At 39.5% G+C, this 18051-nt stretch overlaps 1 protein-coding gene across 3 annotated transcripts in view; it reads left to right on the top strand.

Annotated features, from left to right (window-relative positions):
• Positions 1–18051, top strand: part of VTA1 (vesicle trafficking 1) — a 68154-nt gene that overhangs the window by 38134 nt on the left and 11969 nt on the right. For 2 of the 3 annotated variants that reach the window (XM_036871432.1, XM_036871433.1), the window contains exons 5-6: positions 854–962; positions 9816–9989. In XM_036871432.1, the coding sequence (XP_036727327.1) occupies positions 854–962; positions 9816–9989 (283 nt within the window). The remainder of the gene's footprint in view (positions 1–853; positions 963–9815; positions 9990–18051) is intronic. The other variant, XM_036871434.1, reaches the window with a different exon arrangement.

Genomic DNA, 18051 nt, shown 5'->3' with positions numbered 1-18051 from the left:
TGTAGTGCAGATTGTGGTTCAGTAAGTCTGGGGTGGGCTAGAAGAGTCTACATTTCTAACAAGCTCCCAGGTGTTAGCAGTGCCACTGGTCCATGATTATAATAAAGGTCAAATGAAAATATAAACTGAAAATCAGTAGTCCATCCGAAATTCTAACAGGTTCTACTCTTGTATTTTTAAAGCAAATTTTTGTCTTATTTTATAGCATGTAGCATAAATTTTAAGTCAGGATAGAAGAGGCAACTAGCAGGTTCTTCACTGATTTTCCATTTCTCTTTACAGCAATCCAGTGATGTATTATTTTCCCCTTTTTAGAACCGAGGTAACTGAGATTTAGAGCTGGTAAATAACATAAGTTAAAAGGTCAAGTTTGCGTAGCTGTCGGTCTGATGTTCATGTGTTTGCTGTAACCACTATAGCATCTTAGTTTTTTGTTTGTTTTCGTATATTTGTACAGATTAATTTTTCCCTCTTTAGTGAAAATCGTTTAGTATGTTGTTATTTTATGTTTAATTTTAAATTCAATTTAGCCTATTTCTGTCCTATGCATAAAAGTTGCAAGTTTTGCTGAAAGGACACTCCTATAGTTCCCTTGTAGACCTTTTCTGAAGCACGAAACCACAAAAGAGAACTGGTAATGTGTCTTGAGGAAGATGGCTTTTCATGAAGTCTGTCAAGCCCTAGGCAGTTGGTAGAATCCCGTGATAAGGTGGGGAGATTGCCAGAATATTTCAGAGCTGTACCGTGCAAAAATAGGTTTTATCACAGAAGTATGATGTAGGTCATCATAATGTATATTTTTATTTGACTTATTTACTGCAGTCTAACATTGACATAAAAATATTTCTTTTAGAATGTGAAACACAGAAAGTATGCAAGGTGGAAGGCAACATATATTCACAATTGTTTAAAGAATGGAGAGACTCCTCAAGCAGGGCCTGTTGGGATTGAAGAAGATAATGGTATGTATTTATCTAAGTAAAATGATTTAGTAGAATCATAATTGCTCAATATATTATTATTCAGAGTTTTTAGAAGGAGTGATACAGTTTTGTTTCCTTCATCAGGTCCAAAATCAGGTGTAAAATTATAAACTTAGGGACAAGTGAAAAATTAAGGCCAAACTGTTCTAATATCTGTCTGTGTCAACTGCTCTAATATCTGTCTCCTGCCTCTAATCAGATTTCTTTCCTACGTGGGACAGGCAATCCTTTTTTAATCTATAAAATGTTTCCAAAGAACACTGAATTTATTTTGTATATACCTGAGGTGGGTTTTTTGGGGGGAGGGGGGCAGGTAATACTTTCACATGGTTAAAAATTTATACAGTATATAAGAAATATGAAGTGAATGTCTCCTTTCCACCACACCCTTTATCTTCCCAGATTCTACTGAAACCCAAATAAATAAATAATGTTTTTAGTTTTTTGTGTATTTTTAGAGATTATTTTTTATAAATTACTAGTAAATAGGAATATATACCCTCACTTTTTTCACACAATTGGTAATACACACACTGTTCTACATCTGGTTGGTTGGTTTATTTATTCATTCATTTGGAGGACTATTTAGAATTTTATAATGCCACTCAGTAAAAAAGCAACACTACAGTTCTACATATAAATACTATGTGTAAACTATTTTTGCAGCTCTTCTCCTAGAGAAGCAAGCTTTTATGCATCATTTCAAGTGAATTTTTTGCTATCTATTCCTGAAGGACACTTCATGATATATCCTTGTTTAATCTTGAGGTAGCCTTTTTCACATAGAATGCTTCTTACAGTCATGTAATAAATGCCTTGCATTCATATAATGCCTTAAAGCTTACAGATCATTTTCATGTATATCATGCCCTCAAAAACCTCCAAGAGACAGTTGATGTTATTTCTGTTTTACAGAAGAGGAAATTGAGGTTCTGGGTTTTGGCCTGCCTAATGTCATAGAACCACAGAGAAGGAGAACCAGAAGTTGAATTATTACTCAAAGTCCTTTGTTCTTTTTACTAACACTATAGCATGAATACTGTAATATTAAGTTGTTACTAAGTGTTTAAAGTTAACTATTCTAAGACATGGTTAAGTTTTGGAGTTATTTACATCATGGCGGTGAAATTGGATTTTTTCAAGCGTATTGCTACAACCTTATTTCTCACTTTTTCATTTAATATTTTGGAATGTTTTACATACTTCCTTTGCTGCTTTAATACTGACCACAGTCAGGCATGTTTTATGTCAGTCCTACTGTTTACAAAACCATTAGTCACTTCCAGTTGTCCAAAAGGAAAGATCCAAGATCCTTAGCCTACCAAGCAAGACTCACCACGATCTGGCACTGACCAGTTTTATTTCCTACTCCTATCTCCTGTTCTCTTAGTCTGCTAAGGCTGCCATAGCAAAATACCATAGACGGGGTGGCTTAAACAAAAGGCATTTATTTTCTCACAGTTCTGGAGGCTGGAAAATTCAAGATCAAGGTCCAGCAGAGTTTGGTTTCTGGTGAAGATCTACTTCCTGGCTTTCAGAGGACCACCTTCTCTCTGTTCTCATATGGTGGAGTGTCAAGGAGAGGGGGCAAAGGAGGGGGAGAAGCGCAGATCATTCCTGTTGGATTAGGGCTCCTCCCTTATGACCTCATTTAACCTGTAGTTACCTCTAAAAACCCTGTCTCCAAATACTGTCACATTGGGGGTTACGGCTTCATCATACGATTTTTGATCAGTAGTATGTTTAAATATAGCCATTCTGACCCATGTGTAAGGGTTCTACATTGTGATTTAAGTTGCATTTTCCCAATGACTGTGATACTGAGCTCTGCGTGTATTGGCTTTTTATATATCTTTATTTATGAAGTATCTGTTTAAATCTTCTACCCATTTTTTGTGGTAAAATAGACATATACTATAAAATTTACAATTTTAACCATTTAAATGTACAGTTGACTGTCATTAAGTACACTCAGACTGTTTAGCCTGTAACCACCGTCCATCTCCAGAATGATCTTCATTTTCTCAAACTGAAATTCTGTGTCCATTAAACAATAACTCCCCTTTACTCCCACCACCCCCAGCCCCTGGTAACCAACTTTCTCTTTTCTGCCTCCGTGAATTGACTACTCTAGGTAACTTATCTCAGTGGAATCATACAGTATCTGTCCTTTTGTGACTGGCTTATTTCTTTTAGCATAATGTCCTGCAGGTTCATCCATGTTGTAGGATGTGCTGGAATTTCATTTCAAAGCCTGAATAATATTCTATTGTATGTGTATACCACATTTTGGTTATCAGTCATCCATTGATGGGTGTTTCGGTTGTTTCTATCTTTTGGCTATTGAAACCAGCTTTGATCCCTGGTTGGGGAACTAAGATCCTGCAAGCCTCGCAGTGTAGCCAAAAAAATAAATAAATAAGCCTCTCTTTTTTTCTAATATAAACATTTAAAACTATCAGTTTTCTTCTAGGCACTGATTTAATGTCATCCCACAAATTGTGATGTCATTTAATTCAAAATAGCTTCTATTTTCTTTGTGTTTTCTTTTTTGGGGAATGGATTATTTAGAAGTATACTGTTTAATTTTAAAATATTTGGGCTTTTCTAGCTGTCTAAATTTAATTCTGTTTTGATCAGAGAACATTTTTTTGTAAGATTTCAGTATTTCAAAGTTCATTAAGGTTTGTTTCATGGCCCAAAATATTATCTGTCTTTGTGAATGTTGCATGTGCATTTGAAAAGAATGTATTCTGCATTTATTAGATGTGCTGTTCTGTGAATATGAATTATATAAGGGTATATTTTAATTAATATTTTAATTGATATTTTATTCTCCAACTATGGGGATTTTACTAGTCCTGTCAGCTTTTTTTCACTAGAAACTTTATTTTATTAGGCACATACACCTTTACAATTGCTTTTTTTTAATATATGTATATTTATTTATTTTTGGCTGTGTTAGGTCTTCGTTGCTGCACGTGGGCTTTCTCTAATTGTGGCAGGTGGGGGCTACTTTTCACTGCGGTGCTCATTGCGGTGCACCGGCTTCTTATTGTGGTGGCTTCTCCTGTTGCAGAGCATGGGCTCTAGGTGCGTGGGCTTCAGTAGGTGTGGCATGCAGGCTCAGTAGTTTTGGCTCGCGGGCTCTAGAGCGCAGGCTCAGTAGCTGTGGCGCACGGGCTTAGTTGCGCCGCGGCGTGTGGGATCTTCCCGGACCAGGGCTCGAACCCGTGTCCCCTGCATTGGCAGGTGGATTCTTAACCACTGCACCACCAGGGAAGCCCTACAATTGCTTTTTTTTTAAATCGACCTAACCTTTTTATCATTATGAAACATCCAATTATATCTCTGCTAATATTCCTTGACATGAATTCTGTTTTGTCTGTTACTGAAATTAGCCACTTTCAGCTTTTGCCTCTTGATATTTACATGGTATCTATTTTCATCCTTTTAAACATATCTGAGTCTTAAAGCACATAAGTGTGTCTTTTATTTTTCAATCTTTCAAAATCAGCCTTCAAAATAGTGTTTAGCCATTTACATTTCATGTAATTATTACTATATTTAAGCCTACTGTTTTTGCCATTTGTTTTCTGTTAGTCCCATCTGCTTCTATTCCCTCTTACAGTTTTCTTTTCTCTGGTGAATTTTTCTTCTTTCATTCATTATGACTACATTTTTCTCTGCGGCCTTGAATGTATTTATAGTACCTGCTTTAAAGTTATTTTCTGCTAATTTCAGTATCTGGGTCATGCTGGGGTCTTTTTCTGTAGGTTCTCTTTTTCTACTGACTCTGGTCACATTTTCCTCCCCCCCGCCCCCATATTTCTAATAATTTTTGTTATTGATAACATCTTGTAGCTTTGCATTCAGTTATCTTCCTCTGCAAAGTCTTGATTCTTGTTCTAGCAGACGGTTAACTTGCCTGAACTCAAACACTGCCCCTCTTTTCTTTCAGCTTTAAGGCTGTTGCTTTCTTCAGGCCCCTTAGAATCTTCCCTGAGTGTGCATGCATAGTTCAGGGCCATATAGATATTTAGTTGAAGTTCGTACACACATTTCAAGGCTCACTTCTCTGCAACTCTTTCTTTTGCATAGACTTTTGGGTGCCCTCAGGTGAAAGACCACATGAAAGCAGACTTTACCTGGTGAGATTTCCTTCCTCAAGGGCCATCTTCACTTTAATTTCTACCAGCTTTTGATCACTTGCCACTATCTTTAAAAAGTGTTGGGGGGTTTTTTGTTTGTTTGTTTGTTTTTTCCTTCCCAGATGTATTAGTGTTAGAGTTCTCTAATATGGGAGAAAATGATATGTATATAAAGTATACATACATCTACAACTTTACTTAGTAAAATTCCCAAAAGTGGCTCTCTTATTACTCCTTTCTACATAGACAGCTCAGTGTGAAATTTTATTCCTTTGTTTTTGTTGATTAATTTGTTGAACAACACACAGGTAATCATTTAATAACTAGTAAACAATAAATATTGAGTAAAAGGCAGCTGTCAGAAAGTAGAGTTCTTATGGAGAGCATAAATGTGACATGTTTTGCCAAAAATGTCCTCCATTTTTCATAAATTTAAAGAATGGGTTTAAAGAAAATTTATTTTTAAGAAAGTTTTTTTCCCAGGTATTTTTTATTGTAATAGCATTCAAGGTGGTATTTGGAATACCGGTTCTGAGACTTCTGTGCACATGTTACTAGTGTTCCTCTGCTCCTTTTCTTGAAGACTGCTCTTGTCCCTCTTGCCTCAAATCCATCTATCTTGTAGCTTGTTATTGAGCTGCTGCATTCCAAGGGACCCGACCTTGGTTAACCTTTGTACTGGAGACAGAGACACTATGATTTCCAAATGCAATCCTTGAGGTCAGACACATACATTCATTTTAGAGACCAATCAGACTTTTCCCCCAAATTAAAAAAGGCAGTATTAGAAACAAGGTGATGATTTGTATGTGTGTGTGTTTTATTATATATTAGCCTCTTAAACAGAAAACAAAAAGTGGAGCTACAAACCAAAGTTACAATAGTACTAGCTTTTCTCATCGCCCGTCTATCTACTGTTACCAGAGGTCTTTATTTCTTCATAAGGCTTTGAGTTACTGTGCAGGGTCCTTGACTCCAACCTGAAGAACTCCCTGTGGCAGGCGGGTCTGGTGGTTAAGAACTCTCTCAACTCTTGATTAACTGGGAATGTCTTGATTTCTCCCTCATTTTCGAAGGAAAGTTTTGCTAGATATAGGATTCTTGGTTGATGGTTTCTTTCCTTCAACACTTCGAGTACATTGAGCCATGCCATCTGGCCTCCGAGGCTCCTGATGAGAAATCTGCTCATGACCTACCTTCCTGGGAAATCTCTCAGCTTCATAGACTTTCATAATGTACCTTATCGTGTCTTATGCAACAGAACATTTTGTGTAGTATCGTGAAGTCAGTTAAGTTGTAACATTATTTTGAGACCAGAATTTAAGGAAAAGGAATTGAATATTTCAAGTGTAGACATTATGAGCTCTTTAAAATTATTACCCATTTTCAAACTAGAAATAAAAAGGCCACTGAAGTATCCTACAGATTTTAATTTATAACAAAGTGAATACCAATATCTAATAACACATGTAAAGAAAAATGTCTTTGGGATTCTTTTTCCTAAGTGTAAAGGGGCCTTGAACTCAAAAAGTGAGAAAACCACTGTGGTTTATCCCCAGCTGTGATGCGTTCATTTCTTGCTCTGACCTCAGAGTGCACCACTGTGATGTACTTCACAAAGCCCTATAAAAGAGAAAGCTGGGCCCAGGTTTTTGGTCCTTAGAGCCCAGGAAGCTGCTTTTGGTGACCTGACGGCCTTGGACCTACAGTTAGCTTGTTTTTTCCTTGTTTCTGCCATTTTGTTGATTTTTGTTTCTCATTTCTCTACTCTTTTTTATTTGCCTCATTGTTCTTTCTACAGTTAGCATAGTCAGTATTGTTGGTATAGTTAGCACAGTTGGTATAGTTAATAGTTTATTAGCATAGTTAGTGTAGTTAGTACTAGTTAGCGCTGTTGGCATAGTGAGTATTGTTGGTATAGTTAATACTTGATTAGCATAGTTAGTGTAGTTAGTACTCGTTAGCGCTGTTGGCATAGTGAGTATTGTTGGTATAGTTAATACTTGATTAACATAGTGTAGTTAGTACTAGTTAGCGCTGTTGGTACAGTTAGCATAGTTAGCGTTGTTAGTAGAGATAGCATACTTAGCACTGTTAGTACAGTTAGCGTTGTTAGTTAGCATAGTTAGCGTTGCTAGGTAGTGCTGTCAGTCAGTGTAATTAGCAGATCACCATGATGCAGGGCCTCACAGCCAACTCTGCTGACAAGGAGGTTCATATTGATGACTTCGAGATCCTCCGCACCATTGGTGAAGGCACCTTCGGTAAAGTGAAGTTGGCCCGGCACATTCTGACCGGGACACAGGTGGCTGTGAAGGTCATAAAGAAAAGGCGTCAGAGCTTCTCAAGTGCCCAGGCACTTTTCCGGGAAGCGTGCAGTATGAAGGCTCTGAATCACCCCAATATTGTAAAACTGCTGGGGGTGATTGACACAGAGGAGACAATTTTTCTGATGATGGAGTACCTTAGTGGGGGGGAAATGTCCCGCTATTTGAAGATCCATGGCCGTATGACAGAGGCGCAGGCCCGAGGCCCGTTCCAGCAGCTGGTCTCTGCCCTGCAACACTGCCACCAGAGGGGCATCGTGCACCGGGACCTGAAGCCAATGAACCTCCTCTTTGATTCCAACATGAACATCAAACTTACAGACTTTGGCCTCAGCAACAAGTGTGATGACACTGGCCTACTGGACACGATCTGCGGCACAGCCCCTTATGCTGCCCCGGAACTCTTCCTGGGGCAGAGCTACAGCGGCCCTGCGGTGGACGTGTGGAGCTTGGGAGTAGTGCTCTACACCATGGTAACTGGGTCCCGGCCCTTTCTGGGAAAAGACTTACAGCAGCTGCGGAAGCAAATCCTACAAGGGCAATACCCCATCCCACCTTATCTGTCTTTGGAGATAAGGGATCTATTACAAAAAATGATTGCCCTCAGCCCCAGTGACAGAGGCACCTTACCTGACCTCATGAGTCATGCTTGGTTAAAAATGGGCCAGAAGGAGCCACTCCAGCCACCCTGTGAAGAGGACCTGGAGGTGACAATGGTGACGACTCCGGGCTTGACTTGCGACCAGAGCCAGGACACTGGAACAGGCAGTGTGAGCTCCATGAAACCCAACGTGGGGGTCTCCATCATAACTGTGAAGCCCTTGTCTTTCGGGGACCTCAGTGGCAGTGAACTTGAGCCTCCTCCAAGCCCTGTGGTGTCCTCCCTGCAAACCAGGTGGCCCTACCAGAGACAAAATGTGCAGCTGCAGGAAGACCAGCAGGCAGGGCAGAAGACCGGTGAGTCTCCCTGTCCCCCACCCAGCCTGGAGTCGAGGACTGCCACCCCCAGCCCAGCCCCCCAGCGTGGCACTGGGACATCCACCTCCAGCAGCAGCGGGATTGGAGCCCCAGAGGGAACCAGCTGCTCCCTGTGTGTGTCCAGCACTGGAGGGTCCTCCCACACTGGGCAGCCTGAGAGTGTGTCCTCATCCACTCTCTCTGGCCACAGCCAGAAAAAGCAAGGGGTGGCTGGGAGAATCCGGAACTTTATTTTGAAACATCTTTGTTGCAAGCTGCCCAGCATGAGGCGTCATAATAAAGTGAGCCCATGTGAACCCCATGCATGACCGAGGCAGGAAGGTCAGGCCGCCGCGCTCCCTGGGGCCCGGTGCAGGGGAAGAGGAGTGTGTTCTCTGCACGGCCTTCAGAAGCATCGTATCCAAGACCCTGGCCAGCTCAGAGGATGGTCCGGAGCAGCCCGGGCGACCGAAAGCGAGGCCACCGTGGCTGCAGGTCTGCCCCTCAACCCCCACCTGGGTGAAAACTTCAGAGACTGGACTGTCACTCCTGGGGCACGTTTCCCCTCCCCCACTCTTCTGTCTTCCGTGTTGGTGGGGGAGGGGGATAGTTCTTGTTCCAAGAACTCCTTGGTTCTTCCAATTCTGGTTAATAAACTTGATGCTCCAGAAAAAAAAAAATATATATATATAATATATGCAAAGATTTTACAGAGTTGGAAAGTATTAATTTAAAGAAATGTTGATCATACTGCCAGGCACAACTAAGTGTTTTAAGAAAAGGAAAAAAATTAGAACAATTATTTTAAGAGAAGCTGCTTATCAATTGCATTAAATAGAATTACATTCAAATGTCTGTCATGTCTGTATAGCAAAATAAGAATATTTGGCATTTCTATTTCAAAATACAGATCTTCCTCGACTTACAATGGGGTTATATCCTGATAACCCATTATAAATTGGAAACATAATTTGAAAATGCATTTAATACACCTACCCTACTGAACATCATAGCTTAGCCCAGCCTACCTTAAAAGTGCTCAGAACACTTACAGTAGCCCACAGTTGGGCAAAGTCATCTAACACAAAGCCTATTTTATAATAAAGTGTTGAATATCTCATGTAATTTACTGAATAGTGTACTGAAAGTGAAAAACAAAATGGTTGTAAGTGTGTCGGTTTTTTACCCTTGTGATTGCGTGGCTGACTGGGAGCTGTGGCCGCAGCTGCCCAGCATCACAGAGAGTACTACACTGCATATCGCTAGCCTGGGAAAAGATCGAAATTCAAAGTATGGTTTCTACTGAATTCCTATCACTTTTGCACCATCGTAAAAAAAACCCGTGACTCAGGGACTGTCTGGACCTCATTTAACATTGCATGTGTATTATATAATAGATGTTGAGGAAAATGAAGATGCTGGAGCAGCCTCTCTGCCCACTCAGCCACCTCAGCCGTCATCTTCAACGTATGACCCAAGCAACATGCCATCAAGCAGCTATACTGGAGTACAGATTCCTCCCGGCGCCCACGCTCCAGCTAATACCCCAGCAGAAGTGCCTCATAGCACAGGTAGGAAATTGAAGCTTCATGAGTTTGACCTCTCCTTTCATAAATAACAACTGCAGTTCTTCTCATATATGTGCCTCATAATGATGGTCCTAAAGCATGATAAGATCTTTAAGTTCCATTTGAACCCACCAAAAAATTAAATCCTTTTCGTTGAAGTTTTAATATTAGTTGTATTTTATTTTTTTAAGAAATGACAAAATATTTATGTGTAATTGATTACTATTGACCTTATGTTTTATTAATAAGTAAAGTTCCTGTGCTTTTCGTGTGTGTGGCTGTTTTCTTTTTCTTCCCCTCCCTTTCTTTCCCCTTCACTGTTGAAGAATAGCACTGAGGTGAGTGGGGCTTATTACAGGATGTGTCTGTCAGGTTCCCACTGTGATCGCAAGATTCATTTTTCTTGACTTATTCCCTTAGGACCCTGCCTCCACCCTCAACATGGGTATTATTGATGAAGGAGCAAGCTTTGAGGCACAGAATCTCAATAGCAGTGGATTCACAGACAAGTGAAAGGAGGGGGTTTGGGGTTTGTTTGTTTGTTTTTTTAATATTACAAACGTGTCTAAAAATAAACCACGGAAGTGATGCCTGCTATCTTTGAATAAATTAGTACTATATGTCTGTGTTTCCATAGAAAAAAGATCTGACAAAACTAGTCTCCAGGAATAAGTCAGGGTCATAAGATAAACTTTTGAAAGTTGCAGATACTCTTGTTTACTTGTATTGTTGACAGAGTATCACCCATACTTCCAAATAGAGGGGCATTTAAAACCATAGTTTAAATAAATCTTAAATTTAATTAATTTTAATTTTTTTTCCAAAAATTGTTTTTAAACTTTTATCTCAGCATAAGGGTAATCTATGGTAGTAACCTATATATTTCAAAATATTTAATTAATAGAATAAAAGTTGTCTTTGCGCCTTGATTTCTACTATTGCTGTTATTCACCATTACTTCATTGACTTTCAAATTTTCAGCCTCAGTTTACCCAAACCATTTAGGTTATTTTGCATGAGTTGAATAACATTTAAGAGTTTTCTGTTTTGACCATTGTAGCAGCGATTATGATTAGTTTATTTCCTCCTATTTTAAAGCTTTCAACTTCATATCATCTACAAATAATGCGAACATTTTTGTCTTTAAGCATATTGATGAACATGATAATTTTAACACTGATCTCTTTAGTATCATCATTCTGTATATTTTACCCTGCCTGACTTTTCATTGCTTTCAGGTCTATGTGATGGAATTAATAGACCAATTTCCATTAGTTTTGTAAGTAAAATTTCATGGAACACTGTTTTAAATATTTTATTATCTTTTGGGAATATTCAGTTTTTCCAGGGTAGAATGAAGTAAGCAAAACCAGCTACATATTTAGATGTATTTGCCTTTGATAAATACTGCTCAAGTTATACTATTGGTAGTAAGTTTAAAAACTGACCAAGAGCCTCCAACACAAGCATCCTTACAGAATGGTGAAGTGAGAATAAAATACACTTGGGAGTCACATAGTATTAGTTATTAGTTTCTACTTCTTGCTAAACCACAAACTCAACTGTTACTCAGTTCCCGACCGAGGTTATTCCCTCTTTTAAAATGAAATTAATCATACTTCTCATAGTTGTTTTAATTATTAAAGAGGAGGAAGTATGAAAATTGACTACTATGCCTAACACAAAATCAGTGTTCAGCAAATTAGCTTCCTTTTCCTTTTTTTTTTTCTTTTCCCGTATATTTTATTACAGAATATTGAGTAGAGTTTCCTTTGCTATACAGTAGGTCCTTGTTGGTTATCTTTTTTTTTTTAACATCTTTATTGGAGTATAATTGCTTTACAATGTTGTGTTAGTTTCTGCTGTATAACAAAGTGAATCAGCTGTGTGTGTATATATATATACATACCCATATCCCCTCCCTCTTGCATTTCCCTCCCACCCTCCCTATCCCACCCCTCTAGGTGGTCACAAAGCACCTAGGTGATCTCCCTGTGCTATGAGGCTGCTTCCCACTAGCTATCTGCTTTACATTTGGTAGTGTATATATGTCAGTGCTACCCTCTCACTTCGTCCCAGCTTACCCTTCCCCCTCCCTGTGTCCTCAAGTTTGTTCTCTACGTCCGCATCTTTATTCCTTTCCTGCCACTAGGTTCATAAGAACCATTTTTTTTTTCTTAGATTCCATATATATGTATTAACATACAGTATTTGTTTTTCTCTTTCTCACCTCACTCTGTATGACAGACTCAGGGTCCATCCACCTCACTACAAATAACTCAATTTTGTTTCTTTTTATGGCTGAGTAATATTCCATTGTATATATGTGCCACATCTTCTTTATCCATTCATCTGTTGATGGACACTTAGGTTGCTTCCATGTCCTGGCTATTGTAAATAGTGCTGCAATGAACAATGTGGTACATGACTCTTTCTGAATTATGGTTTTCTCAGGGTATATGCCCAGTAGTGGGATTGCTGGGTCGTATGGTTGTTCTATTTTTAGTTTTTAAAGGAACCTCCTTACTGTTCTCCATAGTGGCTGTATTTACATTCCCACCAGCAGTGCCTTTTCTCCACACCCTCTCCAGCATTTATTGTTTGTAGATTTTTTGATGATGGCCATTCTGACCGGCGTGAGGTGATACCTCATTGTAGTTTTGATTTGCATTTCTCTAATGATAGTGATGTTGAGCATCCTTTCATGTGTTTGTTGGCAGTCTGTATATCTTCTTTGGAGAAATGTCTGTTTAGGACTTCTGCCCATTTTTGGATTGGGTTGATTGTTTTTTTGATATTGAGCTGCATGAGCTGTGTGTGTATTTTGGAGATTAATCCTTTGTCATTTGCTTCATTTGCAAATATTTTCTCCCATTCTGAGGGTTGTCTTCTTGTCTTGTTTATGGTTTCCTTTGCTGTGCAAAAGCTTTGAAATTTCATTAGGTCCCATTTGTTTAGTTTTGTTTTTATTTCCATTTTTGCATCTATGTTCATCAGTAATATTGGTCTGTAATTTTCTTTTTTTTGTGACATCTTTGTCTGGTTTTTGTATCAGGGTGATGGTGGCCTCGTAGAATGAGTTTGGGAGTGTTCCTCCCTCTGCTGTATTTTGGAAGAGTTTGAGAAACATAGGGGATAGCCCTTCTCTAAATGTTTGATAGAATTCACCTGTGAAGCCATCTGGTCCTGGGCTTTTGTTTGTTGGAAGATTTTTAATCACAGTTTCAATTTCAGTGCTTGTGATTGGTCTGTTTATATTTTCTATCTCTTCCTGGTTCAGTCTTGGAAGGTTGCGCTTTTCTAAGAATTTGTCTATTTCTTCCAGGTTGTCCATTTTATTGGCATATAATTGCTTGTAGTAATCTCTCATGATCCTCTGTATTTCTGCAGTGTCAGTTGTTACTTCTCCTTTTTCATTTCGAATTCTGTTGATTTGAGTCTTCTCCCTTTTTTTCTTGATGAGTCTGGCTAATGGTTGATCAATTTTGTGTATCTTCTCAAAGAACCAGCTTTTAGTTTTATTGGTCTTTGCTATTGTTTTCTTCATTTCTTTTTTATTTATTTCTGATCTGATCTTTGTGATTTCTTTCCTTCTGCTAGCTTTGGGGGTTTATTGTTCTTCTTTCTCTAATTGCTTTAGTTGTAAGGTTAGGTTGTTTATTTGAGATTTTTCTTGTTTTGAGGTAGGATTGTATTTCTCTTGACTTCCCTCTGAGAACTGCTTTCGCTACATCCCATAGGTTTTGGGTGGTTGTGTTTTCTTTGTCATTCGTTTCTAGGTATTTTTTCATTTCCTCTTGGATTTCTTCAGTGATCTCTTGGTTGTTGAGTAGTGTATTGTTTAGCCTCCATGTGTTTGCATTTTTTACAGATTTTTTCCTGTAATTGATATCTAGTCTTATAGCATTGTGGTCGGAAAAGATACTTGATACGATTTCAATTTTCTTATATTTACCAAGGCTTGATTTGTGACCCAAGATATGGTCTATCCTGGAGAATGTTCCATGAGCACTTGAGAAGAAAGTGTATTCTGTTGTTTTTGGATGGAATGTCCTATAAATATCAGTTAAGTCCATCTTGTTTAATGTGTCATTTAAAGCTTGTGTTTCCTTATTTATTTTCATTTTGGATGATCTGTCCATTGGTGAAAGTGGGGTGTTAAAGTCCTCTACTATGATTGTGTTCCTTTCGATTTCCCCTTTTATGGCTGTTAGCTTTTGCCTTATGTATTGAGGTGCTCCTATGTTGGGTACATAAATATTTACCATTGTTATATCTTCTTCTTGGATTGATCCCTTGATCATTATGTAGTGTCCTTCTTTGTCTCTTGTAATAGTCTTTATTTTAAAGTCTATTTTGTGTGATATGAGAATTGCTGCTCCAGCTTTCTTTTGATTTCCATTTGCATGGAATATCTTTTTCCATCCCCTCACTTTCAGTCTGTATGTTCGCTAGGTCTGAAATGGGTCTCTTGTAGACAGCATATATACAGGTCTTGTTTTTGTATCCATTGAGCCAGTCTGTGTCTTTTGGTTGGAGCATTTAATCCATTTAAATTTAAGGTAATTACCGATATCTATGTTCCTATTACCATTTTCTTAATTTTGGGGGGGGGTTGTTATTGTAGGTCTTTTCCTTCTCTTGTGTTTCCTGCCTAGAGAAGTTCCTTTAGCATTTGTTGTAAAGCTGGTTTGGTGATGCTGAATTCTCTTAGCTTTTCCTTGCTGTAAAGGTTTTAATTTCTCCATCGAATCTGAATGAGATCCTTGCTGGGTAGAGTAATCTTGGTTGTAGGTTTTTCCCTTTCTTCACTCTAAATATGTCCTGCCACACCCTTCTGGCTTGCAGAGTTTCTGCTGAAAGATCAGCTGTTAACTTTATGGGGATTCCCTTGTATGTTATTTGTTGCTTTTCTCTTGCTGCTTTTAATATTTTTTCTTTGTATTTAATTTTTGATAGTTTGAGTAATATGTGTCTGGCATGTTTCTCTTTGGGTTTATCATATATGGTACTCTCTGCGCTTCCTGGATTTGATTGACTATCTCCTTTCCCATGTTAGGGAAGTTTTTGAGTATAATCTCTTCAAATATTTTCTCAGACCATTTCTTTTTCTCTTCTTCTTCTGGGACCCCTATAATTCGAATGTTGATACATTTAATTTTGTCTCAGAGGTCTCTGAGACTGTCCTCAATTCTTTTCATTCTTTTTTCTTTATTCTGCTCCCTGGCAGTTATTTCCACCATTTTATCTTCCAGCTCACTTATCCGTTCTTCTGCCTCAGTTATTCTGCTGTTCATTCCTTCTAGAGTATTTTCAATTTCAGTTATTGTGGTGTTCATCACTGTTTGTTTGCTCTTTAGTTCTTCTAGATCCTTGTTAAATGTTTCTTGTATTTTCTCCATTCTGTTTCCCAGATTTTGGGTCATGTTTACTATGATTACTCTGAATTCTTTTTCAGGTAGGTTGCCTAATTCATCTTCATTTATTTGGTCTTGTAGGTTTTTACGTTGCTTCTTCATCTGTAACATATTTTTTTGTCGTTTCCATTAAAAAAAAATTTTTTTTTGATGGGTGGGGCTTTATTCCTGTCTTACTGGTTGTTTGGCCTGAGGCATCCAGCACTGGAGTTTGCAGGCAGTTGGATAGAGCTGAGTCTTGGTGCTGAGAGGAGGACCTCTGGGAGGCCTTACTCCGATTATTATTCCCTGGGATCTGAGGTTCTCTGTTAGTCCAGTGTGTTGGACTTGGAGCTCCCACCACAGGAGCTAGGGCCTGACCTCCAGCCTGGGAACGAAGATCCCGCAAGCTGCATGGCACAGCCAAAAAAAAAAGAAAAAGAAAGAGAGAAAAAAAAGAGCAGTACGATATCAAATAATGAAAACAAAATAAAATTAGAAAGATAAAAATATTAGGAAAAATAAAAATATAATTGAAACAACCGCAACAGGGTAAAATAAAACCACAACAGAAGAGAAAAGGGGGGTGGGGGGAAAAAGCCAAAGGGAGAGAACAATAACAAACTATAAAGAATAAAATAAATTTAGAAAAATAAAATCTTTATTAGGAAAAATAGAAATGTAAATGAATCAACAACAGTGAATCCACAAGGTAAAACAGAACCCCAGTCTAAAAGAGGAAAAAAAAAAGCCTTTGTATGGGGCAGAATTTAGGCGGGTGTGGAACTTAGGCAGGGGCGGGGTTTAGGGTGGGGCGAGGCCTAGGCGGGTGGGGGGGTGATGTTTGAGTGTGGGGCCGGGCCTAGGCTCAGGACCCAGCTGGAAAAGGCCCTGGGGACGGGGCCTCTGCTTAGGACCTGCAGGGAAGGGGAGAGGCAGCATGTCCAACGGAGGGCCTCTGTAGTGTGGAGTTCAGGAGTTTGGAGGTAGAGCCTGGGTGAGGATGTGGGAGTGGGGCTTGGGCTCTGCACGGCAGGAGGTTGGCTCTGAGGGCAGAGGATTAGGCCTGAGAGCTCAGCAGGCTCCCCGGTAGCTAAGTGGACAGGGAAAGCACTGGCCCTGTTCCCTTCCGTTCCTCCAGGTCCCCCCCGCCGTCCCCCCCAGCGTCTCCCCCGTCCCCACGGGACCCCTAACCATGTGTGGGTCACTGGGTTTAGGAACTCCTCCCTTCCCCCAGCCACCCCTCGGGGTGCTGGTTCCAGAGGTCCAGCCTTTACTTTTGCTCCCCCTTCCCTCCCTCCCACTCCCTCAGGACCCGCAGGGCTGGAGGGGGCCTCAGTGGGCAGAGGACAGGCCCGGGATCTCCGCAGGCTCCTGGGGGCCCAAGTGGGCAGGGGAAACCTGGCCACACTCCCTTTTGATCCTCTGCCCTCCCAGTGGTTCCCCAGTTTCCCCTTCCGGGAGTGGGATCCCTTCCCCTCCCCCAGCCCCCCCCAGGGGCACCAGTCCCGCCCACCTCCACTTCTCCTCCCCCTTCACTCCCCCCCACGCCCCCACGTCCTACCCGGTCGCTGGGGGTTCCTCCCGTCCCCTTAGGTGTCCGTGGTCCTCCATGGGTGCCTGGTACGTGCCTTAGTTGTGCTTCCTTTTTTTTAATGTTCCTTCCTATTTCTGTGCCAAAGAAACGGTATTTAATAGCAAGTTAATGAACACTTAAAATCATTTTGTGAATCAAGAAAAGTGTCACTGTTGGGGTAGGACATTGACCTTACAAAAAGATTGCCTAAGGTTTATTGCTCAGACAGTGTATCTTAGGGCAGAGTTGTGGTATAGGCCCATATACATATATTTTATATGTAGGTATACTGTGTGTATATATGAGAGGGAAAATATGCTTGTAGTGTAGGAGGGTTGTAATAGGTTGAACCAAACAAAGTGTCTTTTTGTACAACAAAAGCGATAAAATATTAGTAGTTTCGTATGTTCAAACTAATAGACTCCTGCTCAGAATATCCACACATAAAGATAGATATCAGGAGGTAGTCTTCTATTTCTGTTAGGAAGTTTTCTGGCATGAACAGTTCATTTTGATCCATTTAAATCTGGCATGAGCCTTATTTTTTTTTTTCACTCTCTTATGTTCTTCAGAGTGGGACATAAAACTAAAAACCTTGGAACTGCTTTAGGGCATCAGGTGTACATTCTTATAGACTTAGCATTTAAATAATTATCATAGCTATTTCATAAACTTATTCTAACAGAGCTATATTAGATATTGCTATCCCTAATTTACAAACTAAAGAAATTAACCAGTTATCCCCAAAAAATACACGTAGAAACATACCTAATAAGTGACAGTACTAGAATTTGAATCCAAGTCTTTTGGATTTCATGTTTTTGGCACCTCCCTTCTGTTTCCCTTCCAAGGAACTAAAGTTCTATCAAATCAAAACCTACATTTCTCATAATATTTTTCCTCTTAAGGTTGGCTTGAGATATGGGAATCTCCTCTTTGCTGGCAGATTTTTTTTTCTATTATATTTAAAACAGTAAAAAAAAAAAAAATAGTTCATAGTTGCCTAATAGAAAGTGAAATAACAGTTTTAGTTTATAAATATAGCAGATGTTTCCCCTTTTACTCACTTTAAGAATGATTTACTTTCTCTCAT

This window comes from Balaenoptera musculus, chromosome 12 (genome assembly GCF_009873245.2).
Source record: "Balaenoptera musculus isolate JJ_BM4_2016_0621 chromosome 12, mBalMus1.pri.v3, whole genome shotgun sequence".
NCBI classification, from domain to species: Eukaryota; Metazoa; Chordata; class Mammalia; order Artiodactyla; family Balaenopteridae; genus Balaenoptera; species Balaenoptera musculus.
This window is presented reverse-complemented; position numbering and strand designations above follow the sequence as displayed.